The sequence below is a fragment of the Barbus barbus genome (genome assembly GCF_936440315.1).
Source record: "Barbus barbus genome assembly, chromosome: 14".
NCBI classification, from domain to species: Eukaryota; Metazoa; Chordata; class Actinopteri; order Cypriniformes; family Cyprinidae; genus Barbus; species Barbus barbus.
Genome location: NC_136742.1, coordinates 19457183 through 19484946, shown reverse-complemented (window position 1 = coordinate 19484946; position 27764 = coordinate 19457183). Strand labels below are relative to the sequence as shown.

The following is a 27764-nucleotide window of genomic DNA, read 5'->3' as shown; positions in this document are numbered from 1 at the left end:
AGAATACAATTGACTTTTTTGGCCTTCCATTTGGATCTGAAATCATAAGTTTTCCACTGCTTATTTTGCTGTCAAAGAGGATCTGTCACCTCTTAAGGAACATCTGTCCATTTTGGTAATCAAGTCAAAGTCCATGGAGTACAGGATATACTGGCTATGGGCCATTTTCTAGCATCTCTTATTTGGTCTTGTGTGAACTCCAGATCCCGCCCATGAACCCCAGCCCCCCCATCACTAGCATATTTAAGAGGCATCCTTCCTCCATGCCCTTCATCCCAGTGGAAACCCCAGTCTTGCGCTACAACTTGGTGAGTGTTTGCTACTACCTTTATCTCTATGGACTACTTCAGGGACAATAGAGAGAGATTTGAAAAGGAATAACCCAACACTTCATCTCCTACATGGGAAGGAACATTAATCTCTGGAATTGTTGATGCAGATGGTGGATAATTGGCTGATTTTACATTGATGTTCTTAGCAGAAACTACTAACAATATAATTGCTCATTCTCTGTGACTGTACCTGTAGCTGTAGCTAGATAAATGTATGCGAATGGATGATTGCCCATTGCTAACATAAAGAAATATAAAAAAACAATGCTGGAAGTGATGAAGGACAGCAGAAGTGAGCAGTTGGAACTAGTTGTGTTTGACTGACCAAAGGATTCATTGGATTACAAACCACATCTCATAAGGGTGATTTGAAGAAGCACTAATAAAGGGAGTCATCAACAGATGTAGTGAATTGACACATGCTGCCAGTGGATCTCTTACAGTTTCTAGACAGCTGAGGAGGCGCCCCTTAGGTCCTGCTGTCATTTGTCATCAGACAACTGTAAAATAGCTACAGATAGGACACTCGGTCAGGGACTTCCGCATGGAATGACAAGAGCTGATGCCTAAAATAGTTTAAAGAAGATCTGCTGTGCTGCTTTTGGCCTTTTGTTGACCGTACCTGATGCTGCGTTTTGTAATGCAGGCTTAGAAATGTTTCAGTGGATTGTAGAGGATATATAGATATAATATATTTATTAAAATGATTGAATACTTATAAAATTTAATTATTTGTATTATTCAGATTTTAACTTTAACCTATACACTCTCTTAACACATGTTTTCTTTCTGCTAGGACCATCCTAAAAAAGACCAATCATGTGTGACGACGATGAGACTACCGCACTCGTGTGCGACAACGGTTCTGGTTTGGTCAAGGCTGGATTCGCCGGTGATGATGCTCCCCGTGCCGTCTTTCCCTCAATTGTTGGCAGACCCCGTCACCAGGTGGGCCTCCAAAGCATGTAGTAAATTCCTGGTTCCAGCCAACATATTGCATATTGGCTGTGGAAAATCATCATATTATATGATGGTGATAACCCATGACTCTTTTCCTTTAGGGTGTGATGGTGGGTATGGGTCAGAAAGACAGCTATGTGGGAGATGAGGCTCAGAGTAAGAGGGGTATACTTACTCTGAAATACCCCATCGAGCACGGCATCATTACCAACTGGGATGACATGGAAAAGGTAGCAATTAAAGAATTAATACAGAATGCTGAATTGCTCATTTGACAGTTTTTTTTATTATTCATTAAAAGCAAATATAAAAGGGATTTTATTTCTGTTAGTGAGCTACATCCTGTGTTTGGTCACCTCTGCATTCCTCCAATGATTTACCGTATTTAAATGTTTTTAGATCTGGCATCACACCTTCTACAACGAGCTGCGAGTAGCCCCTGAGGAGCACCCCACTCTGCTCACTGAGGCCCCCCTCAACCCTAAAGCCAACAGGGAGAAGATGACACAGGTAAGCTAATGCAGGGGTTTACAAAAAAATTTTCTGTCACGGACCCCAAATATGATGACCCTAAATAGTGGCAGCATATAATGGCAGACATACATTTTCAAACTCATTTTACTGTAAAAATGTAAATATTATAATTTTATTATGGTACAAATAAGTTAAAATGTACTTATTTATATATTTATATATGTATTATTTTCAGGAGTTTTCTTTATTACACAATTTTTGAACTTCATGGACGCTCTAGCACCCCCTTGCGGCTCCTCTGAGCCTTGGGTTTCCATAAACTATTTGAGTATGTTTTTACAAGTGTTTACAAGTGTGCTGTGTTATTTTAGTATCATTGATATACTATTATAGTTTTTGCGAATATTTTGCATTTTTGTCTGTTTTATTAGTTTTTTTTTTTAAATATCTTTATAGTTTTAATTTAGTTTTAGTTATTTTAGTACTTCAAATTTAAACAAAAAGGAGAAATGTTGCCTTTGCAACTTATATTTTCTTTCAGTTAATGTTTATTTGAAGTAATTATTATTATTTTATGAATTTAGTTTAGTTAATGATAATAACCCTGGCGGAAACTATTATTTTCCTCTCTTCTCAGATCATGTTTGAGACCTTCAACGTCCCTGCCATGTATGTTGCCATTCAGGCTGTGCTCTCTCTGTACGCCTCAGGCCGTACCACTGGTCAGTGTCTATCAAATCACTAGAAGTAATTTGTAACATTATGGCCCAGTTTCACAAACGGGGCTTAGCTTAAGCCAGGACTAGGCCTTAGTTAAATTAAGATATTTAAGCAACTTTTACAAAAATGCCTTAGAAGAAAACATTACAGGTGTGCATCTTGACACAGAACAATGACACTGACATATTTTAAGATATGTCAGAGCAAGATATTTTCAGTTGAGACAGCTCAAACATGCATTTTAGCCTGGGACTAGCTTAAGCCTTGTCTGTGAAACCGGGGGTATAGGTTTTAATTCCTATAAACATCTGTAAAACTTAAAAAGCAATACTTAACATGCCAATGCATCATGTTAAAGGTATTGTGCTGGACTCTGGTGATGGTGTGACCCACAACGTCCCCATCTATGAGGGTTATGCTCTTCCTCACGCCATCATGCGTCTGGATCTGGCCGGTCGCGATCTGACTGACTACCTGATGAAGATCCTGACTGAGCGTGGTTACTCTTTTGTGACTACTGGTGGGTGCTAGAATAATTCTACTTGTTTAGAAATGAGGAAATACTCCCCTGGGCAGTTTATGACACTTTTTTCATAAATGCAATATAAATATTTTCATTGTCTTTTCCCAATATAAAATATACTTACTCTCTCTTCTCTTCCATAGCTGAGCGTGAGATTGTGCGTGATATTAAGGAGAAGCTGTGTTACGTGGCTCTGGACTTCGAGAATGAAATGGCTACTGCTGCCTCTTCCTCCTCTCTGGAGAAGTCCTATGAGTTGCCCGACGGCCAGGTCATCACCATTGGAAATGAGCGTTTCCGGTGCCCCGAGACTCTCTTCCAGCCCTCTTTCATTGGTATGTTTTGGCTGGGCCTCAGATGACCTATTTGCATTACCCCTGTTGCTGTCTTTAGATCACAATTGTTCCCTTGCTAACATAGCTTGCAATGTTGCTCCTCACAGGTATGGAGTCTGCTGGCATCCATGAGACCGCCTACAACAGCATTATGAAGTGCGACATTGACATCCGCAAGGATCTGTATGCCAACAATGTCCTGTCTGGTGGTACCACCATGTACCCTGGTATTGCTGACCGTATGCAGAAGGAGATCACTGCTCTGGCCCCCAGCACAATGAAGATCAAGGTAAACATCCATCCGACTAAATGAGCTTGTTTCTTTTATAGCTGTAGTTTTACAGTCTAACTACATTGATGTTCTCATGCTCTTTCTCTAGATCATTGCTCCCCCTGAACGTAAGTACTCCGTCTGGATCGGCGGTTCCATCCTAGCTTCCTTGTCCACCTTCCAGCAGATGTGGATCAGCAAGCAGGAGTATGATGAGGCAGGTCCCTCCATCGTCCACAGGAAGTGCTTCTAAACCTCAAATCCTCTTCAATGCAATCCAAATAACCCTCCGTATGCATTTGTACTGTGCCTTGGGCTGTATATACATGTACTGTTGTAATAAAAGTTGTGATGTGTAACAGTACTTTTGGCTCGCATTGTGTATTTGATGAAGAAAATTTAACTATTTTTTGAGCTGACAAATACAGACTTTTCTATTTTTTTTCTCAACAAAAGCTCTGTTTGCTATGTTCATTCATTCAAAATTCTATGAGCTATTTAGTAGATTTTTTTGATTTGTTTCAAAGGATTTCTAAAACTGCTTAAAGCTTTACACACATACTGTAGATTATGTGAACCATGAACTAAAAGGCAGAGTATGAGTTAAAAAGATTCTGAGTTGCATGTGAATGCAGTGGTGATGTTCCATAAATATTATAATAATGCCTGTTCCTGAGAAAATACTTCCAGGGAAATTACTCAATTATTAAGCCATTATTATTGTTGGTTATATTAAAGAGGAGTGAATTACATGCGAAAAAAAGAACCTGATGTAGGCTATGTGCATTGTAAACGTTAAGCTATTAATATTATAATTCGATTAAACTGACAGGTCCATAACATTATCTGAACATGACGATGTTTCATAGTCATAGCATGTGATTTATTTATTATTTAATAACATTATACATTTTCCTTATAGCCTATTGTCTACTGCTTATTTTCTTAAACTTTGCACTTCTACCGTTCCCAATAAAATCCAGCAGCATGTTTGAACGGATATGTGTTACTCACTAAACCAAGAGGTGAGATGATTCGCTGCTTGGCAACAGAGCAAATGAAGCGAGGAAGAGGAGGAGGAGGAGGAGGAGGAGGGTATCTGTGCTGAACCCGACAAGCTCTTATTCAGTCCAGATTACATGGTAGGTTATCTTTAAATTTGGTTAGCTGTTTATTCTCTATAGCTACAACACGCTGGGTTTTAGTTTCGCTGTAATACAAATGTGCTTCTTAATTTGCGTTTATAAAATAATGGCCTATGTTTTTATCAAACCTGTTCACTGGGGACGTAGTTACAAACAGGGATGCGCGTTTTCTCTGAGCTCAATAATATTTAAGTTATAATAATACTTAAGCATCAGAATTATAGCTCAGTTTTTACATGACCTTTTCGGCGAATATAAAATCTTTAAAAATTAACATACCTTTATTTAAAAGCGCCGTTTTAGCATAAAGCGCAGCAATAATTTTACACTAACGTTACGTGTTGTGTTTATTGTCGGTGTAGTGAACGTCAACGATGGGTTCGGCTCCGAAAATGGCACACACGGTTCTTCTGAGTGTCATTATAAGCTGGATGGCCGTCGTTTCTGGCCGCAGTCCACGCACGGTGGACCAGGTGTCGGAGGCGGATATCCAGCGCCTGCTGCACGGTGTGATGGAGCAGCTGGGAATCGCGCGGCCCAGGGTCGAGTATCCCGCGCACCAGGCCACCAACATAGTCGGCCCACTCAGCATCCAAGGTTAGAGTTTCTCTGTATAATTTAGGTAATAACACGTTTTTAAAAATGTAAATGATCACTGATGGTCCTTATAATAGCTTATTCCTTATTATGTGGTTGCCTTCGTGTGTAATTTTACACTTTGTCCAATAGGTGGTGCCCATGAGGGACTCCAGCATCTCGGGCCGTATGGGAACATACCTAACATTGTTGCAGAGTTAACTGGAGACAGTGTTCCCAAAGACTTCAGCGAGGACCATGGTTACCCTGACCCTCCCAATCCTTGCCCTCTTGGAAAGACTGGTATGTTGGTCCAAATGTAACCGAAGGTACAAATATACAGCAGTGCCACCATTTATTTTGATGAATTGGCAAAGAAAATTTGTTTAATATTTGATTAGTTTGAATGTGTTTACCACATTCTCTTAAAGCAATGACAACTCTAAACGTTTGAGAATGGCCTAAACATTTTTTGTTTAAAAAATGTGATGTTTTTATAGCTGCTGATGGATGTTTAGAGAACTCTCCAGACACTGCAGAGTTCAGTCGAGAATTCCAGAAACATCAGCACCTCTTTGACCCTGAGCATGACTACCCTGCACTCGCGAAGTGGGTGAGTTCACACTTGACACCTTGAAAAAAGGTGGAGGAGATTTCAGATTTTTCATTTTTAAAAATGATTGATTAATTTAAGGGCTTTTTACACTGCACTTAACCCTGGTATATCGTTATTGTAAACCCTGCTTTTAACCCTGGGTAAAGTTAATGTCAAATGATGAGTAAAGAGACTACTTCATTCTTACCTTTTTAGTTCAAAAAGTCTATCCCAGAAAACTTGATAACTGTCAGCAATATATACTGTAATATGAGGATGCACAATGCTAATGCTATTATGTAAACGTGTTGCATACTGCGTTTGACACTGTAATGACACTGACACAGCAAATAGGAACGTTAACCTGGGGTTTAGTATGTAGCCTACAGTGTGAAATGTCGCCTTATGAATACACAGAGATAAATTATGAGCAGTGTGAAGCATGAAGCAAGATAGCCCAGGATTCTGCTCTGTAACAGACTGCACTAAATATCTATTTTCATTCTTTCAGAATAAAGGACTGTTGTATGAAAAACTGAAGGGTGGGCCAAAAAGAAGAAAAAGGGTAAGCTATAAATGTATGTTTCTGTGCCTTTTGCTTGCTTCTTTGTCTGTAGAGGCTCAACACATGAATTATTAGATGGAGCACTGTTGCATATATATATATATATATATTGTATTTTCAGGAAAAATGTCACAGGATCTGTCCTGTCTGTGTTTCAGAGTGCAAATCCATATCTGATGGGACAGAGGCTGGGTAATGTGGTGGCAAAGAAATCAGTGCCACATTTTCCAGAGGAAGATGAGGCTGAAACTGCTACAAGCAATATCAAGACCTGAACATCGTGTTGTTTATAAAATCTGTACAATGAAAATCTTATCAGTTTCACAGTAAAGTCAGCATTTAATTATGTGTGATATTCAAATTAATCATATTATTAATAAAGCAGCAAAGGGGGACTGTAACGTGAATGATTATTCTCTTGGGACAACTTTTGTTGTAATTCCATTTAATCAAATAAAAATTATGTGTATATTCATGTGCAGATAATTGGAGACATGCATTTTTAACTTCATGATTCATCTAAATTACAAACATCACCATATGCATTCATCGTGAGCTTCCTTACTCTCCTGAAGCACTGGACCATCCCCAAAATGCTGTGAATGATCTTAGACTGAGAGGAGGCGTGGACTGCCCCATTCTCTTAAATGTCAGCACTCAGAACAGAGCTCCAGACCTTATTTTGAATCTGATTCCGAGTTCTGGATCATTTGGTTCAACCTATTATTAATCGTAGTTTGTTATGGTACACAAAGACCTTTGTGAACATAGCTGCAGTCCATGTGAAGAAGTCTGAACCATTATTAATCTGAGGTAAGTCTGCATATCTACTGGAGTATTTATTATTTAAATGACATCTGTGATTTTTTTTCAAAAGTGTTTATAGAAATGAGCTGACAGAGGGAGTGCAGAGAGCAATTTTGCAGGGAATTTATATAAATGTGTTTAAATGATTGTGAACTTTTTACACTATACATTTTGAAATATTTTAAGTTTGGTTATTGTGTTCATCTTATATGTATATGAAATGTTTTGATAAAATAGGCTATATAAAACAATATAGCAAATTTTATTAAAAACAATTATATTTATTTTTATATATATATATAAAAAAACATACTACTGTATATTTAATGACATTTAATGTTATGTTTCTTTCTTCATGTGAAAGGATGACTAAAGACGCATTAGCTGTCACTATCGTGGTCTTGTGGCTGCTCTGCAATCCGGCGAGGATCAGGGGAACCGGGGGATTTCAAGGCGCCATTCCTCACACAAATAAATACAGCCCAAACCAGTCGGAACAGTCACCGCAGACCAGTTCCAGGGGAACGGGACCGCCTTCAGTCGGGGACGAGGTGCTGGACTCCAGCCAGGAGGCTTTACACGTAACGGAGCGTCGTTACCTCAAACTTGACTGGTGTAAAACACAGCCGCTGAAACTGATGATCTACGAGGACGGGTGCCAGCCGCGCGCCATCATCAACCGCTTTTGTTACGGACAGTGCAACTCATTCTACATCCCTCGGCACGTTTATCAAGAGGACAGTGCGTTTCAGTCGTGCTCCGTGTGCAAGCCAAAGAGTTTTACTACCGTTACTTACACGCTCTTCTGTCCCGGACAGACTCCCAGCACCAAGAAGAGGCGCGTGCGCCGCGTCAAACAGTGCCGCTGTACTTCAGTCGACTTGGATTAAACTCGCTGACGTCTTTGTTTGTCTGCTACTTTTATCTAAAAGTCACAAATTCATATAGCTGAATAATGTGGGAGCATGATCGATTTGTTGCCTTGTTCAATCATCAAAATGTGGCCTTTATATTGTGAAGAAATACAATTGATGCTATTAAATGTATTATAAAAAAAAGTTAGATAAATTATAATACTATAAAATAGTAACATTAAAATATGCTTATATTATTATATTTTTCTCCACTGTGTGGAGCACGATTTGCGCATTGATGCAAATAGCTTATTTTGTGGCTTGATTTGTAATGTAGGATACATTACACATTAAGCTATGGATGCAAATAAGCCCCCCCTCCCAAATCCAATCCATCATTTTTTTAAACCATACTGCAATTTTTTTATACCATACTGTAATGTAAAATCTAAAATGTGGTGCCAAGTTACTGCCTTTTTAATCACTTGAAGAAAATCTAGGTGAACAAACATTACAGAAAACAAGTTAAATGAATGGGAAATTGCTTTATATTAATGAAAACTTTTTACAGTGTTGAGTTTATTATAAAAAGAACAATATTACTGTGATTAAATGGCAATAAGATGTGATGAAGCAACATAACTGTTATCAATACAAATATGTGATGTTCATCCAAATAAAACTGATAGGGTAGTTTAATATTAATATTTCACATGTACGTTATCTTTGTTTTTTAATATTTTGTAATGATTTAATATGAAAAAGTTAATCAACTTTGTTACTCAATATACAAAATAAAGTTACTGCCTTTTCCAAGTCGAATGTTGAGACTGCTTTTTCAACCCTTAATTGTTTAGACAGATGAAAATCCCAGAACAGATAGAGCTAACTTGTAATATAAACATCTCTTAAATGTTTCTCATTTTGAGCAGTATTCATTCATATCGGCAACATGGTCAAAGGAATTTTTGGTGAGCTATTGGTTGTTGGGTTATACACAGGAATGGGATCCACTACACTGACAGACAGGTTGTCATCTTCTAACTTTGCAGTCTTGAGCAAAAGTGACAAGCAGGTGCACCTTATTCTGACCGTGCCAAAAATGCTGGGTCTCAAATATAAAGTATCTGGTCCTCTTTGGTAATGGCAGACGGGTTAGCTGGTGGTCAGACTTGCTTCTTTCAGACGCAGTCTCTCTTTCTGAAATATGCAGAAATATGCATCATTATGAAGTCCCATTTAGCTGCGCATGCATTATGTAGTATAAAGGAATAGTTCACCCAAAAATGAAAATTTGCTAACAATTTACTCACCCGCAGGCCATTTAAGTTGTACATTAGTTTATTTCTACAGATTTGGAGAACTTTATCATTACATCTTGCTCACCAATGGATCCTCTGCAGTGAATGGGTGCCGACAAAATGAGTCTAAACAGCTGATAAAAACATCACAACAATCCACACGACTCCAGTCTATCAATAAATGTCTTGTGACGTGAAAAGCTGTTTTTGTATAAAACATATAAATTATTAAGCCCTTTTACTTTGAAACTTTTAACCTTATGGATTTTGGCCGAAAGCGACAGTTTAAAGTTAAAATGCCTTAATGATGGATTTATTTCTTACAAACAAGCAGCTTTTCACTTCACAGGACATTACTGATGAACTTGAGTCATGTGGATTATTGTCATGTTTTTATCAGCTGTTTGGACTCTCATTCTGACGGCACCCATCCACTGCAGAGGATCCATTGGTGAGCAAGTGATGTAATGCTAAATTTGTCCAAATCTGTTCTGATGAAGAAACTCATCTACATCTTGGATGGCCTGAGGGTCAGTAAATGTTCAGCAAAATTTCATTTTTGGGGGAACCATTCCTTTAACAAGTGTTTGGATTAAAAACCTGATTCATGAAAGTACAATAGCTACTAGTGTTTGAACCGCTTATCTATCTGCCACCCACACATCAGCAAGGATGAAGGCAGACTCTTACCAGTCCATTTGCATGTGCCCTTCTGGTCTCTATATTCTTCTCTGCTGTCATGCTGCGCACTGACTGTTGGGCCTCTTTGATTCTGAAGTCAACAAGAGCAGAGATTGTACTTTACTTAACCACAATGTTTCAATTCCAGCTGTTTTTTAAAGCTGAAATTTACTAAAAAACTACAACCGCCAGTGAAGAAGTCACCATTACCTAAGTTATCACACTGTGTGGTTTGGTCAGAGCAGTTATGCTAGATGCTCAAGATGCTGTTAACATCTCACCTCTGTTTGGATATGACCTTGTTCTCTCTCTTCCACCTGATCTTGAAATCATTGCAGAATTCAAACCAAAGTGTGAAAACATGGCCAGGCAAAATCTCTGGCTCTCCAGAATGTGGCTTCAGTCCAAAGTACTCCACTAGGTCAGAGAAGCTGAGGAAGGAAAGTCATGAGGCAAAGCTGGAGATAATGCCAAAAATGTTTACAAAGTTTGCATTTTTTTGTAATATTTTGAACAAGAGTGATGTGCTACCTTTTACGTGCCGATATCACTTGATGTTCCACAGTAATTAGCTCTTTTTGTGCTGTAAAATAAAAAAAATTCTATCAACAATTAGCCAATTAGGACATTTGCATTTTGGTTACATCATAATCAGCACCACAGTCAATATTAAGCGCCAATATCTCTTCTATTACTTCAGGATCTTCATTTGTCCTCTTTAACAGCGATAATGCACTGCTCTCTCAGTCATACTACAAACAGCATTATTGTCATATTATTCATGGTCTTTCTATAAGGGCCTCAAAGACAATGTTGAAACTCCTTTAAGAAGTCTCCTTCATTGCCAAAGTCTCCCTGATTCCTATCTCTACGTCTGTCTTCTGAACCTGACCAGCTATCTCGTACAGGTACGAGTCACAGACACTTATCAGGTCCCCCAAAAGAGCACATGGCAGATATTCTTCATGACTGCAGGATGTGTGCTGTCTTATCTGTGTAGCGGAGACAATCAAATAATAGTAGTAGGAAGAATATGAGGAAAGGAAAAGCTTTGCAGCTATGTACATAACATAAACATGTATACAAATACATACATAAACTACAAAGAGAATAAATCTAATTTACTACAGCTAGCGTTGTCTCGTGTAGCTGAACTGTAGTATACAATGACAAGTTTATGTCACCATTTATCTGCTTCTATGATCTGCAAAACAAAACAATCCTGTATACAATCTAAGCAAACTTTTGTACTCCTCTCCATCAATCATCAAGAGAGGCAGGTCGTCTCAGAGACCAACGAGACTTCACATCTGAACCAGGTAGACGAGAGGGATTGGCTGATGTGACAGAGCACATAAATAGAAGACTTAAAAACTCTGAATACAGATCCACTTCTAAAAGGCAATGTGGGCTAATCGCACGCATCTTAGCATAGCTCACCGTTGGCAATGAAAAAGTCAATTTTCTCCTTGAAGGGATGTACGTGCTCATGAGATGAGTTGGTACACACAGTTAGGACATCCTTTTCACAAACTGTATAAGACAAAAACAATAACATTGGGTTAGAGTAAAGTCCCTGACCAGGTCCAATTTGAAGAAGTCATTCATTGTAAAACAAAGTTTACATAAACTTTAACGCAATATTTCAGGCAAAAATAAACAGTCAGATTTTTTTCTGTTAGACCACCATGAGCGCTTACTTTTTATTCCAATAACCCAGATTGTGAAGTATAAATGCCACAATGAAGCTAGAAGAATTTCTGAACTGTAATGTTCTTTGCAGATGCCTTCTCACTAAGGTGATTTAAAATAAAGTGTACATTAATGGCAGTTACCTGGCAATGTTTTAGACATCAACATCTGGTATAAGACACTTCAAATGCCAAGAAAAAGCATAAAACAGCAAATTCAGTTCAATTCTTTCTAATCACAACACTAAACTGCTTATTTGCTAATATGTAACCAATAGGTTATTTTACAAATACTAAAAATGACTGATTTATGCATTAATGGTGACCCTAATATATATATATTTTTTTTTCAAGAAATCAATACATTTACACAGCAACGATGCATTAAATTGATCAAAACTCACAGTAAAGATTTCTGAAGGACCATGTGACAATAGCTGCTGAAAATTCAGATTTGCCATCACATGAATATATTAATAAATATATTATAATAGAAAAGTTAAATTGTAATATTACAAAATTAATATATTATAATTAAAGGTGGGGGGGGGGGGTGGCCAAGTATGGTGACCCATACTCTGAATTTGTGCTCTGCATTTAACCGATCCTAGTGTACACACAGTAGTGAACATACACCCAGAGCAGTGGACAGCCATTGCTGCGGCGCCCGGGGAACAGTTGGAGGTTCGGTGCCTTGCTCAAGGGTCTCACCTCAGTCGTGGTATTGAGGGTGGAGCGAATGTTGGTTATTCACTCCCCCCACCTACAATCCCTGCCAGACCTGAGACTCAAACCCGCGACCTTTAGGTTACAAGTCCAACTCTCTATCCATTAGGCCACGACTGCCCCGTAAAACATTAATATGTTTTTACTAGATTTTGGATCAAATAAATGTAGCCTTGTATTTCAAAATATATTATTGGTGAAACCAATGCAATTTTTACTAAAACCGTGTTTGTCACTATTGCCATATTCTAGGTGGGCGACGACTGCATTTTTTCTTTCTTTTTTTTGTTTACCAGGAATCAACCATCATTCACAACTTCAGCTTAAGTTGCTTTTATCAAGCCATATAAAATCACAGCTACTGTGGTCAAAGCCATTAGCACATCACTGATTACTTGCAGATGGAATGAAAGCGCTTTCTGCTGATAAAGCAAATTCTGTTAGTGCCTAATTACAACATCACTGTGGTGAATTATGCTGATTACATCTGTAAAAACAATGATTACAGTGATTTTGATTATGAGCAGTTAATGTGAAAATGTGTAACATGAGGGAATTTCCAAAGACTAAAAGCAAGTTGAGTGACAGCATTCTACAGTAGGTATGTTTATATTGTACTGTATATATTTTGACATATCAGCCTAATTATGACAAGCTAAGTAGAATAATTCTTGTGCTATAAACAAATGACAATACAGTCATCATTTATTCATTCTTTCTTACTTTGATGTTAAAACTTATTTAGCCTCCGCAATTAGAGTCAATGAGGTCCAAAACAAGACTGGACCTCAGTGACTTTCATTGAATGAACCATTTTTCAAAATATCTTCTTTTGTGCTCCACGGCAGAAAGAATGTCACACAGGTTTGAAATGTCATGAATTTTCATTTTTTGAGTAAACTATGCCTTTAAACCCTTTTTGTTTGCACTTGTTCCTAAACTACAATAAAAAAAGACAACACAATAGAGCTAAAGCTCCACCTGTGACAGAGTCAGAGGTTATCAAATGTCCTTTTCTCTGGGTAAGATCTGTTTTGATGCACCTCTGATCGCATCCTTCAGTCATTGTGCCACCCGTGGACCTACACAGCATTGTTTGTTCACCGTCCAATCAGAGGATCAGAGGAGCCAGTCTCCTGCCCCAGTCATAATACACCCTGATGGGAACCCAGGACGGTTGGACACGCTCCATCTGCATCTCACTCCAGATAAGGCTACACACACTACTGTTTTCATTAAGCATTTGTGTAAACTGTGAACACGGCTGGCAATGATGAAGAAGAAGTCGAGTGTCTTTCCCACAGCATTTCTACGAGAAATATCGATTCATTACAGTCTAGCTTGATTCGGTTCTCAAATATGTAGTTTCCGCCAAGGCGGCTCACAGCTACATTCAGGTCTTCTCAACTGTGCACCGCAGTGAGCCAAACCACAATCACAAAGAGATCAAAAAGATGTCTCAAACGCAAACCAGATGAATCAGCTGTGGAGACCGAGAGCATTAGATGTGCTTCACAATGTTGTCATAATTGTCTCTGGAAAATAAAATCACAGGGACATTCCCTTTTTGTGTAGGCACACAGTGACTAATTTGATTAGTGCAGCACTTTCTTGCTCTGCAAAATAACATCGCAGACAAATGCGGTCACCTTGAGCAGCCAAAACCTCAGTGGGGCCGTAAGTAATGCACCCAAGACACCAAAAATCGAACAAACACAGCACAAAAACAAAAAAACAAAGACATGATTCTCTTGCAGTCATGAGGGGAGTTCAAACAGCAGGAAAAAAAAAGGGAGAGCGCGATGGGCCAGATTTGACAGTCTCTCCATCGTCCGATAAGAAAGGCTTGTTGAGAGGTAAAGAAAAGAATCTCTGACACACATCTGCAGGGCCACACTGAAATCGGACTGATACAGTGTAGCACGAGAACGGCAGTGCATCTCTGTGCAGATAAAGCCCATCCCGCCAGCGATAAGCTGCTCTTTTCTCAGATTACATAAGCGCCAAAGCTCTGTAGCCTTTGGCCCCTCCGACGGAGCTAAGGAATCACACAATGCCAGAAGCATCTGATGGGCAGGATTAAAGTCATATCTAAAAGGCGCCAGGGCAAAATCACACAGACTCCACTTCGTCTCCACAGACATGTACATACGCAAACATGTCTGTATATTCCACCTGATCTAATGTGGTTTAATAATGAGTTGTTGCTAACAGATGCTGTAAAGTCCTCAGGATTCAGCTGGAGCCATGTTGCAGGATTGTAGCCATCCATCCGCTCAAACCCATGTTATCTTGCTTCTTTTGATGCTAGAGTAAATCAGTGACATGCTAAAATAGTTTCTCAAGACCTTCAGAGTGTTTTTGGTAATTCTTACCTGTCAGTTCTCTGTTCAGCTTCCTGAGATCCTTTGAGAGGTCATCAAACTTCACTTGAGAGGAAAGGAAAACATCTTGAGGTTCGGGTAAAGGAAAGATGCTCTTTTCTGTCCCAGCATTCTGAAGAGAGAATTAAGGGTCGGTGACATATCTGAGTGTCCATTATAAAGAAAAGACTTACAAATCTACATTAAAACAGTTTTTACCGCAGCATTCAAAACACCTTTTTAAAAGAAGCCTTTTATACTCACCAAGGCTGGATTTATTTGATCAAAAATACAGTAAAAAGAGTAATATTGTGTAATATTATTATAACCTAAAATAACTGTTTTTATTTTCATATACTTTAAAATGTAATTTATTCTTGTGATGGTAAAGCCGATTTTTCAGAAGCCATTACTCCAGTCTTCAGTGTCACATGATCCTTCAGAAATCAATATTCTGGCTTAATTGAGATCAAGAAACATTTCTTATTATTATCAATGTTGGAAAGTTGTGCTGCTTAATATTTTTGTGGAATTATATAACTTTTCCAGGATTCTTTGATGAATAGAAAGATCAAAAGAACAGCATTTATTTTAAATAGAAATGTTTTATAACATTATAAACTGATGAATTTAATGTGTCATTTAATGCATAAAAGCCCACCCCCCCCCAAAAAAAATCATATTTATCATGTAGGTTTCAAAAACCTTTAATACAATTTTTAAGAAAAAAATAAATTATTTTAATAAAATAAAATGAATGGTTTTTCTTCATTCTTATATCATTATGAGACCACCCTGACATTTTTTAAATCTAAATTACTTTTAATTTAGAAATTAAAAACATTGCATTTTAGTATATTTAAGTCATTGTATGAGTTGCATTTTCATGTATCACTGAATACATAAACAGAAAATAAATAATAATTTAATTAACAGAGAAAAGAGTCATTGACCCTGAAAATAATGTGACCAGAAGTGTGCAGATCTGCACTGTGCAAAATAAAACATTGCATGTGAACAATTACATGTTCGTGGTTTACCTTATCAAGGTGACGCAGATAGTAGGAAACAATGTAGTCCAACAGACTAATGTGATTTTCCTGTAGATTTATAAAGAATTATGTCAAAAAAGTACATCACCTTGTACAAACCGCTAGGAAACAGAAAAAACAAATTGCATTGAGGCTCTATCAAACACCTCAGTGTGGCCAGGGCTTTCACAGTGTCAAACATGGGCTCATGAAATGGAGAAAAAGGTTACCCTGCTCTTGACGTCTTTAAGCTTATGAAGAATATCAAGCCCGAAGCCGTCAGCCTGTCCTCGAGCACTGCTGCCTCCATTCATGTAGTTTCCCAGAGCAAGCACCAGTCCTATCACCTCCTTCACACTGTCTTTCTCCAACAGATACTAAAACACATCACCATTTATTTGTGCATTTATCACTCTTCATAATGGAGATGTTGGAGACATAGCAAGCACTTAGACCTCACTTGAATAAACGGCAGCTGCCTGAAGGGCTGTTTTTGACTGTTAAGAATGCCAGCATTGATACTTTATCAAATGTTTGATAGTATCTGAGGTCTGACCCCTTTGAAAAGTGCCTTTGTACCTTGCAGACGTGAAGAATAATCTCGGTCTTGCGCTGTATGGAGGCAACGGCGTCACTGAACTTCGACTGAAAAATGAAACAGTGAACTCGACTGGAGAACTCAGGGATCTGGGAAAGTTCATACAGGAACCTGTCAAGGAAAAGCAATGAACATCTGTCAACCTAAAGTGCGTAGTGTTGAAAACACTACACTGTTTTCGTCTGTCCTCAAATGAAGGAACCTTAGAGAAGTATACACTGCAAAAAGGTGCCCTTGTAAGTGACAACTGACGTATGACTAGTCGCTAGTTGCATGAAAAATGTAGTTATCTGGTGTGTTTCTGGAATATCTCACTGTTCAGGCTTGTCCAGTAGTTTGACCTGCTCCTCGTGTGAGGTTTCATAGTGTTTCTTAATCTTCTCTAACTCCTCAGGCTGAGCTCTCTGGGAGAAACAGAACAGACGCATTCATATGACAACTGACCAATGATACACACATAAACTTATGAAACCACACAGGAACTATCAATTATTTAGTTATGTTGGAGCTGGAACTAGTATTTATGTGTATTTTCTGGAGTGATTTTGTTGAGAAATGTGAGCTGAATGGATTTAAAACAGTAAAATGGTTAAATACAGTAAAAACTTCATTATCGGAAATATTGAAAGGAATATCCTACAAGTGAAGGTCAATTTAATCGCAGCATTGTAGCTTTTTTTTTAAATAAGCAGAAATCTGTGTTACAGTGTGACATTACCGATGGAAGTGAATGGGGTCAATCCGTAAACATTAAAATATTCACTCTTTCAACAGTATAGCCACAAGATGTAAACAAAAGATGTGTTACCATAATTTTAAGGTGGAAAAAATGTGTACAGACCTTTCTGTTTAAAATTCGATACAATTGATGAAAATAAATCATAAACCCTAATATCACAGTAAAAATACATTAGAATAATGAATGTGCTTTATATAAAAATAATAATCTCCACATATCTGCTTTTATATCTTCCAAACATTGGCCTCAATCACTTTCATTTTAACCTCAATTTTTGCTATTTTTAAACAACAACAATAAAAAAGAGAAAACATGCAGGAGAACATAGAACAAAACATGCAGGAGAACAAAACATGTAGAACTTTGTGAATGATGGATGTTCAAATTTTGTGCAAAACTACTGTTTTGGAGGCTGGGATTCAGTGTATTGGCCATAAGCACATTTCCAGTGTGGCAGGATACTTACATTTTCATACAGGGCTTCAATAGCATCCAAGTCAACCACAGAATTGTCCAGAGTCAAAACAGCTGTGTAGAGAAGAAGTATTAGTCTCTAGACAAGAAGACTGATTAGTTAATGGACACGTGTGTGTCATGGATGTGATAAGTGAATGTAAAAGTGGCTAAATATGTTTTTTTTTTCCTGAAGGAATTCACTGCTCAATTTACTCAGTCATCAAAAACATCTGCCTGTCTCACTCTGTTAAGCCAAGCTGTGATGACTTCAAGATTTTCAATGGGAAAAGTATTCGTTTAGTAAGTAGGACTGATGTACACGCCATAATGTGGAGAACCCAAAGAGTATATCTAGCGGTAAACCACAAGACAAGTTTATTTAACAAACATACAGCCAATTTATTCCTAATAAGAGCTGGAGCCAATCATATTGTTGCAAGATATGTCTCTATATACAGAATCATTTCAACATCATGTCTTAGCTTGCCTTTCACCATCCAGACCACACAAATATGTATCATTTTAACATGTCTGTTTATTATTAGTGGAGGAAAAATGAGTCTGGATAGAATAAAATGACACTCTGTTGAGCTGGTGGTCGAGTATTTCTCAGCATATACAGTGTGATTTACCTTGCTGGATATCCTTCATCTCCAGATGGAGACTTGAGATTAAGATGCCCACGGCATGAGAGCGCTTGCCATCCAGTAATTTAATGACCTAAAATCCACATTCACAAGACAAACCCCACCACAGAATAGCATTTACTAAATTACTTAGATCATAAGTTAAGTGCATTCTGCTTACTCTACCATATGAATACAAGGCTGCAAAGACTCATGCTAGTATTATGCAAAAGTGGAATGAATGAATAACAAAAGAACCTTTGGGAAAGTCCAAACTTCCATTATAAAACCCGCCTGCCAAAGGTAACAATGGCATGATCGCATTTCATAAACAGGTTCATTTATTTCAAATTATTCCCATTTCCTATATAATTATATCAATTTCAAAGGCATTTGTGGGATCCTGATATTACACATAAGCATTTATATAAAAAATTGCAGATTCTATCAAGTGACAGCACCTGATAAATTATGTTTCTGTTTATAGAAACGTAATTATCAGAGGTGAATGCATGAATGCATAATTTATGCTAGTGTTCCAGTAATATATATAGGGTGGTGATGGCGCAGTGGATAAGACACATGCCTTTGGTGTGAGAGACCTGGGTTCGAATCCACTGTGAGACACCAATGTGTCCCTGAGCAAGACACTTAACCCCCTAGTTGCTCCAGAGGTGTGCGACCTCTGACATATATAGCAATTGTAAGTCGCTTTGGATAAAAGCGTCAGCTAAATGAATAAATGTAAATATATATATATAATTCGCAAGTGTTGAAAGCTACTCCACCTAGTGGACACTTCTCAAATCTGTTCTTTGAGAAATGAATTACATTACATTATGCATTCGGGCAGACACTTTTATCCAAAGAGAATTTAAGTGCATGTGCATTTTTTTTAAATTAGTTAAATCAAACCAACAACCTCGCATTTGCTATATAAATATGGGACGGATCCTCTCTATGTCATATCATTTTTCTCATCTTCAGGCAAGAGTGGTACCTTCCTGGCTTTGGTTTTCTTCTCATAGGCTTCGGATAGGGGCTTTCTTTTGGTGGGCGATGTGGCTTTAGCAAACAGTTCCGCAAACTCATTGGTGTTTATTATCTCTGGCTGTTCCAGGGAACTCCATAGCATATTGGTCCTTAGAAAAAACAAACAGATGACGAGAGATTTTATGTTTTCCGAATATTTGACGTTTTTAACAGTTTCTGCTCACTTTAAGGCTTATCAAGATTGAATCTTAACACATCAAAGTCAGAACAGGCCACAACCAAAGCATTTCCTAATACTGCCATCTGTAAAAACCAAAGTTACATGAGTTATTTACTGTTTCAGGGTAACCATGCCTAAAAGCAGGAAAAGGAAAATCAACAGGGGCTCAATGTGAGTAATCTGATTTGCTAAATTTTCTCTCCTGTAAAAATAATTAAGGAGCCAGGACGACGGCGCACAGCTAAGCTTGACTAGGTTCGGCTTGACAAAATGCTCACAGAGAGAGCAGAAAGCTTTTATGAGGAGTCAAATAACATTGCAACAGCACAGAGGTGGCCGGGGAGCCGAATCCCACAGAAATCCACACCGCCACTAGAGGTCCTGGAAAGACTGCCGCTCGGCCTGTGGCTGGCCCCTCAAGCAGACAAATGTCTGCAGTGGTCTGTCTTAAACTTCCCATGAGGTCTGACGAGGGAGAGTTGAAAATGTCAGTGTCACTTGTGGACATACATTGTGTGTTTGAGGAATGTTATGAGTGATGAACAATGAAAATGTTTATATGGAATACAGGTAGAGCGGGTTTTATTTCTAGTTTAGAGCAGTTAAGAGCTATTTAAAAGTGTGCCCAGTGTTGTTATTGTTAACTAAATCTCTTAAAAATTTGTTTTGCTAATTGAAATAAAATTGAAATTAAGTAAAATATAAATATTAGCTGAAAAACTTATGAGACTTTGATGTTTTTTTTTTTTTTGGCAACTAACTGAAATAAAATAAGTTTACACTGAAGTACAAAAGTTACTAAAACTGAAATAAAAGAAAATTGAAGCTATATAAAATATTTTGCTATATAGAGCTATATAAAATTTATACTGTATATAAAAAAATTCATAAATGACAAAAGCAAATGTCAAAATTTCTAAAAATAAAAATAAAATGAAAATGAAAACTGAAAATATAAAAATAAAAGCTAATACAAAACGATAAAGAAAAGAAAAAATCTTAAAAAAATCTACTTTTAAAATTTATCTGATATTGTTGATCTTGACACACAGTCATGAGGGGGGCCTTCTTGAACAAATAAGTTCCTGTTTTATTGTTTTTTTGCTTCTGCGTGTTGATCGCACCATGACTCTGCAGTCGAGTAGATTTGTTATCCTTTAAATTTTTTCATTATATATCAAAACATAAAAAATAAACAAAAATAAATTAGACAAAAAAAATAACATAAAAAAACAGACTGCTATGTTATTGACCTTCACCAATTAAAATATGAGGCAAGATGATAAAAGATACCTGTTATCTTGAATCTGTATCCGTGTCCAGTACAGCGGTTTCATTGGACAGACTGGCTCCACTGATGGTTTGCGAGGAGGATTGTCTGCTGCTTTACTGAGGAAGATACCAACTCCAGGAGGAGGGGGGACAGAGTGGAGGACAGGTGGTGGCGGTGGTGGTGGCACACCACATCCTGTCATTGGTGGAGGTGGTGGAGGAGGTGGAGGAGGTACACTTCTTGGCCTCTCTAGTGGCTGAGCAGGAAGTGGAGGTACATTAGGAATACAAGGGCCTGTTGGAGGAGGAGGAGGAGGAGGAGGAGGGGGTGGAGTATTGTTGCTATCCATCTGTATCTGAAGTGATACAGGTGGGGGTGCTGGAGGAGGTACTGTCTTTTGTTTGCCAGTTAAGTTTTTTGTTGAGTTGAGGTCAGCCTTTTTAGGCAGGGGGTCAAAACCCCTGCTCTGGGTTTCCTTGGCCTCCTCAGGCTTGTTAACTTTCTCTGTTTCTGTCTGAATACACACAGAGCGGAAGACCCGTGGCTTGATGTTGTCTTCAGTGGACACAGCAACATCTCTGTGATTTCTGTCTCTTTCTTTGTCTCTCTCTCTTTGTAAGCTGGCGATGGATGTCTCTAGTCTGGACAGATCTTCTTCGTTCTTCTTTTGTAACCGGAAGAGCTCAAGTTTGAAGTCAGCCTGCATTAAAAATCCAAACATCAACATACAGAACATAAAAAAAAATCCCCAGAGAATGCATGAACTGATTAAAAACAATTACATTTGTATAACATTTATAATATATAACACTTGAAGTGTCTTTATATTTGCTTTATATTTTAAACTTTATATTTGATAAAAATGTTCCCATTATGTATAATCTTTTGTTTTTGTGAGCTTCTCACCTGTAACTTCTCCACCTCTTCATTACATTCCCTTTTTAGCTGCAGAACAGCTGCCTGATGCTCTGAGAACATAAAACAAAGAAATTACTATCACAAAACCCATTGAACAGTTCTAGAAACTCGATAAATCAAAACTCTACCGTATAATATATGTAAATATATAGAATATGTATACACTATACCATTAAAAAATTTGCGGATGGTAAGATTTTTAAACATTTTTGAAAGACATCTCTTATGTTCATTAAGGCTGCATTTATTTGATCAAAAATGCAGTAAAACAGTAACATTGTGAATTATTATTTACAATAAAAAATGTTTTCTATTTTAAAATGTAATTAATTTCTGAGATGGCAAAGCTGTATTTTCAGCAGCCACTAGTACTCCAGTCTTCAGTGCCATAAATAATAAATATTGAAAACAATGCTGCTTAATATGTTTATGGAGCATTCATTTGAAATATAAATCTTTTGTAACATTATATGTATTATTTGCCAAATTTTTTATCAATTTAATGCATCCTTGCTGAAAAATATCTTACTCTATCATAAATGGGATGAAGAATTGGATATCCAATAAATGTTGCAGAGGTAAAATTTCCAACACATGGCAGTGGTGGGACTGTTATAAATGGATGATCACTCACTGCCTTGTCTAGAGAACCATGGGAAAACTGTCTGACTTTTATGCAAGAGAACTAATTTCCTCAAATATAATCATACCAAGACATATGACAGCACCATTCTGACTGTGTGTGCTTCTTAGGTGTGGCTGTGGACTCCACACCCTTTAAATCTATAAGACACTGCAATATGGTTAATGGAACTGATGCTCAATAAGGGTGATTATAAAACTATATAGTATTGAATGTACACATTTATGTAATTTTCAATGGCGTAAAATTAGTGACTGCATTACTGAGAAAACATAGTCTTACAAATAACAAAAAGTGTGACATTGAGTCATTTCATCTGTAGAAACAGCCCTCTAGGAACACATTTAGGGTGGAGGTGTATTGTAATTCATTTGGACAGTGTTGTGTCATTAGATACTAAGGCAAATATTGGAATCAGAGCAAACATTTACACTTACTGGTGTTGTTTCTGATTATACAATAAGCCCTTACCTGCTTCAGTGTATTTTAGACCAATCTTTTCCTCTTCGTCTTTGGGTTTTGGTGGTGGCCAAACAGTCTGAAGTCGCTTTGGGGTGTGCTCCTCACTCACCTCAGCCTATAAGACAAAAAACAGCCGCAATTAATGTGCATTGTACCATTGAAATATGTTGAATTAAAGAGCCCATTAAAATAAAATAACTAAATTGATTACATTTTATAGGTGCACATAAAATAAGGTTTTTCACATGTATTGATACTGAGATGCTACCATCAAATGCAATCATCTGTTCACTTCATACTTTGGAATCAGTAGTTTCTTTGTTGTCTGGAGACTTGCTCGAGTTCCTATCAAAGAAGGCTTTGAGGACGTCTTTGTCCCTGTTGATCTTCCTCTTTACAGTGTCCAGGTCCATGCGATTTGAAGTGTCTTTTTTGGCAGATTTAACTGTGAAGAAAGCTTTCAATGCACCTAAGGCCGTCTCTGCATTTGTAGATTTGTTTGTTTCCTCAGACTGGAGAAAGGCCGGCTCCTCTACAGTTGTCTCTGGCTTTTCTGCAGGGTCCTGACTGATTGGAGACAGTGGGGGGCTTGTCATGCTCTCTTGCTTTCTCTTCCCTTCCCCCTTGCTGAGGAATTGGGTAAGCTGTTCTAGGAAGTCTCCCTTGACTTCTTTCTTGTAAGACTGATCGGTAAAAAGTCCTCTTTTGGCAGGGCTTTGGGGTTGCTCTGGAGTGTCCTTTTCCTCAAGGGCTTCTTTCTTGGTGCTGAGCAGCCCGGTGAAGAGGGACGACAGTTGGAGGGTTTTTTCTTTTACTGCTTTAGGGGTTTGGTCTGTTGTGGGTTTCTCAGTGAAAGATGAATCTGTATCTAACATAGTCTCTTCTTGTATTATTACTTCTTCGTTCTCTTTATTCATTTCTTCTTCTGTATGCTCTTTTTTGACCTGTTCCTCCAGCTGGATGGTCACCGGATCTGATTCTGAATGATCTATCTCAGATGAACGGTGTTCTTCAGTATCACAGAGGCCAAAACCTTCTGAAATCTCACCTCCAGTCTCAGAATGATTGATTTGGTTCTTCTGACTTGTGGTAGGTGGATGGACCTCCACAAAATTGCTGTTTGAAGAAAGAACCTTTTTATCGGTGAGACTATGAACTTCACAATGTGTTAATGTGGTCTGAATGTCCATGTTTGTGGATGTCTGGTGATCGTTAATCAGAGTTTGTTCATTTGCACCAGTTTTGGTTACCTCTGGAACATCTGCAGAGTCTATTTTGCTCTCAGCAGCAGATACTTCCTGCTGACTTTGCACTGAAAAGTCATTATTGTTATTTGTGGATGAATGCTCTGTTATTAAAAATTCAGTCAGATTGTTTCTGTCAGAGGGAATATTTTTAGTTTCTGTGAGGATGTCCTGACAGACTCTATCTTTCAGTGTTTCTTTCTCAGTGTTCTCTCTGAACATTTTCATTGTTTCTTTGCTGCTGCTGTTGGTTTCCTCTGTGTCGCCTTCTTCTCTCTTATTTTGCACAACACCAAAAAGCTCCTCATTGCTGACATTACCTGATTCCATAACAGCGGTCTCATTTTCAGGTATGTCCTGCTTGAGTCTGTTTTTGCTCATATCCTTATCATTGTTTTTTGAAACAAACTCTTCGTCACTGTATAAAGATCCTCCGAAATCAGTTTCTTTATTATCCACTGTAATGAGTGCTGGGTTCCCAAGTTGTTTGTCCAGTCTGTTAGCACTGTCACTGGCTGAGACCTCGCTAAGTGATTTAGACGGTGTGTCAGCTTGACCATCTGTTACATCCTGGTCAGTCCGGCATGCTCCTGATGTTTTATTGTAATTATCTCTCGGGTGGTCAACATTCAGGTCCAAGTCCACTTCCTCCTTTTTGGAAGAAAAATCAATTTCATCAGTTTCATTAACATTCTGATGCTCTGATCTGTTGAGATGGACCCTTGTTCTGTCTTCCGCTGCATTTTTTTGTGATGTCTGAACAATTATATAAAAATCATCCCTTTGATCATCGAAACCATCCTGCCTTTGAACACATTTTTGTTGATCATTAACATCTCCTTTCTCAGTCAAAGAATGAAAAGAAGTCTCATTTGGACTCTCCTCAGTCAGGGTTTGGAGTACATACTTTTCATGGTGAGTAAAAATGTTTGTTAATTTGTCCAAAAATGAATTGCTGGGCTTACTCTCCATTTCCTTCCGGTACAGTCTACTGCCTCTTTAAGACCAGATTTAGTCTGTCTGTAACTTTGTAGTCAAAAGTGAATAAAACAGGAAACAAAATCAAATTTCAAATCTCCAGAGTTAAAACTGAAGTGTCCAAGTTTGCCATTACAAAAAGTCCAGATTCTTTCCATTAGCCTTCCCAAGTCTAGCCAACTCTGAATTTCCAGTCCTTGTGCTGACAAATCATGAATATGAATAAGTTCCATATATTATCTTTTACTGTTTGGAAATACTGTTCTGTTTTAATAAAATAATTTAAGTCTAGGTCTAGTGTGTAATATGTTGTCCTTACATGAAGTTTCCAGAATTACGGACGCCAGGAAAATGTCCATTAAAAAGCAGAGATGCTGTTCTCAGGATCTCATTACAGGAGAGCACAAGAAATTAAAAAAATTAAATAAATTCCGCAACGACATTCTAAATAGTGCCAGCATGCAGCTTGGTCCTTTCATCCCATCTTTACATTCTTTTTAGCATCTTCATTCTTTTCCATCTTGGATTTTGGAATGTTTACTTGATTTAAATCCACAGTTCGCAACAAGAGCGTATACACCAACACATGAAATACACATATAGGCAGGAAGCGCTCCACCCACCTATTTTCTGCCACATGATTTCTGGTCACACACTCAGTCGCCCATGAGGAAGAAGTGGCACCTCGGTACCACACCCAAAAGAGCACACAAAACTCCAGTAAGAGTAACTGTCCAGTCAAGACAGTCTCTCCTGCTTCTATAAGGCTGGATATCTCCTTCTGTCCACTTCACACTAGATAACGTCACATTAATCAGTACGATTAACCTGTTAACCCCACCTACATCCTTGTTTTGGTTGTAGAGATCAGTCCTGATACAGTCTCTTTACTTCAGTAATCAACAAGGTAAGAACAATGTAAATATTCATTATTCATTATATTTTAAATAATAAACTTAATATTAATAAATACACATTTTCATTTACCTCAAGTGAAACAAAATATCTTATATATATCAAAATATACATAACAAAATATCTTACTTATGCTGGACACTTGAAAATATAATAGTATTTTTTCTGAAAAACTGATTTAATTTTACAACTTAAAAAATAAATTATAAATATATATATATATTATAAGTAAATTATTTTTTAAATGTTCTACAAACTCTCAGATTACACTCAAGGACTTGAATTTTTTATTACAAAATGTACTGGTAATTATCTGCCAGGACAATGTCCATTTTTAACTGATTTTTATTCTTAGTGTTTTTTTGTTGTTGTTTTTTTTTAATTCAGGGCTTGCAATAATCATGGATAAAAAGCATCTACTGTTTTGTGACATTGATAATACACACTAATAAATGAATTAACATACAATAGTTAGTTAACTGCAAGTTTGTCACAAACAAATAAACAGTATTTTCAAACACTCACAGTGTGGTCATGGTCAAGAGAGACATGTGGAGTACTGATGATCTCATCTTCACTTTGTTTGTTTTTGGACACAGAGCTGCACAAGGACACATTACCAATGTGCTCACATGGCCACTTCTCCTCTGCATGCACCCTGTTCTCACTCACCTCTGTGGAAATACAAAAACAAAATTATTTATACTCAAATTTTAATGACTGAATATTGTCAAAATAACCTACCAGACAGGTGGCTTTAGATTTGGACCCTACAGCACAAAATATAATAAATATGCCAAATGAATGAGAAAGTTACAACTGCTAGTTGACATACATATGTATAGCAACAGTGCTGTTTGACATAAGATCAGTGCACATTAGTTTAAAATGCATCTGTGAACATTTAGGAATCAGGCTATCCGGAATACACAGACTGCCACAGAGTGGACACTGAAGTGTACTGCAATTTAGATGTAAAGTGACAGTCTCGTCTTCAACCAGTTAATCTTGCCGTACGTTGCTTTCATTTCAAGACAATTTCTATAAATAGTAAACATAAGAATGCAGATCCCAATAACCGGACATTCAGCAAGTGAACATAGATCTTATTAAATCAGACAAATACACGGAAAATCTCTACACAATTGATTAACTCACAGCATGATATCAAGTCCAAGAATCAATAAACCTTTTATTCAGCAAATAAACAGCTGAGGGTCACTGCGTTCAGTGAGAGTGTAGGAAAGTTGAGATCCACCAGAGTAGGAAACAATCGATAAACAGATTTCACTGAATATGCAGGAGACAACAGGAATGTGCTGTGGCATCATTTTAAAAGGTCATAGATTACCGTCTATAGTGGGTGGAAAATTGTGTTTCTTCTTTCTTTGAAATGCTACATTACCTTAAGGACTATCACTGGCTTAGATTTCCATCATAATTAGAAATGAAAGAACGTGCTTCGAAGTGCTCTCTGCTCCCTGTTCATTGAGACTGAGCAGGGAATATCTGTACAGGCTCACTTAACAACATTTTTTAGTGACATAGATGGCTCAACATATCAGAACCACATTAGATCCAAAAGAGAAAAAGATATAGGCCTATAAAAGTCCAAATAAATAAATAAATACATTTTATTTTACCCCCAGAGGACGGGGTTTTAAGAATCTAAATGTATGTTATATTTTGCAAACGAAAAGAAAAAAAGAAAAAGAAAAAAGAAAATAAATATATATATTTATATCATAT

General features: G+C 37.6%; 4 protein-coding genes across 6 annotated transcripts; 3 read left to right on the top strand and 1 right to left on the bottom strand.

Annotated features, from left to right (window-relative positions):
- The first annotated feature begins 208 nt into the window (after positions 1-208).
- actc1a (actin alpha cardiac muscle 1a) lies at positions 209-4060 on the top strand. Of its 3 annotated transcripts, none has more exons than XM_079433029.1 (9): positions 209-308; positions 1129-1280; positions 1394-1522; positions 1692-1802; positions 2404-2488; positions 2845-3006; positions 3153-3344; positions 3452-3633; positions 3725-4060. In XM_079433029.1, the coding sequence occupies exons 2-9, from the start codon at positions 1152-1154 to the stop codon at positions 3866-3868; spliced, it is 1134 nt and encodes a 377-aa protein (XP_079289155.1). In that variant the 5' UTR covers positions 209-308; positions 1129-1151; the 3' UTR covers positions 3869-4060. The 3 variants fall into 3 exon arrangements, with proteins under 3 accessions (XP_079289155.1, XP_079289156.1, XP_079289157.1); XM_079433030.1 differs by having other exon boundaries at positions 273-695; XM_079433031.1 differs by lacking the exon at positions 209-308 and adding an exon at positions 854-969.
- Positions 4061-4662: 602 nt separating this feature from the next.
- On the top strand, positions 4663-6976 carry LOC306879902 (neuroendocrine protein 7B2-like). Its single transcript, XM_079433137.1, has 6 exons — positions 4663-4757; positions 5123-5357; positions 5490-5639; positions 5837-5949; positions 6443-6496; positions 6655-6976. The coding sequence occupies exons 2-6, from the start codon at positions 5135-5137 to the stop codon at positions 6769-6771; spliced, it is 657 nt and encodes a 218-aa protein (XP_079289263.1). The 5' UTR covers positions 4663-4757; positions 5123-5134; the 3' UTR covers positions 6772-6976.
- A 692-nt stretch (positions 6977-7668) lies between these two features.
- LOC306880575 (gremlin-1-like) lies at positions 7669-8971 on the top strand (the record flags this gene model as incomplete). The annotated part of the gene is made up of 1 exon (XM_079434187.1): positions 7669-8971. One exon carries the CDS (start codon positions 7669-7671, stop codon positions 8191-8193), a length of 525 nt encoding a protein of 174 aa, XP_079290313.1. The 3' UTR covers positions 8194-8971.
- LOC306880366 (formin-like) lies at positions 8685-25094 on the bottom strand (the record flags this gene model as incomplete). The annotated part of the gene is made up of 17 exons (XM_079433862.1): positions 8685-9357; positions 10149-10230; positions 10421-10570; positions 10671-10722; positions 11580-11672; positions 14932-15052; positions 15960-16019; positions 16181-16327; positions 16530-16659; positions 16864-16952; positions 17754-17815; positions 18376-18463; positions 19370-19511; positions 20876-21555; positions 21762-21823; positions 22888-22993; positions 23178-25094. 17 exons carry the CDS (start codon positions 25092-25094, stop codon positions 9313-9315), a joined length of 4026 nt encoding a protein of 1341 aa, XP_079289988.1. The 3' UTR covers positions 8685-9312.
- Between the last annotated feature and the right edge of the window lie 2670 nt (positions 25095-27764).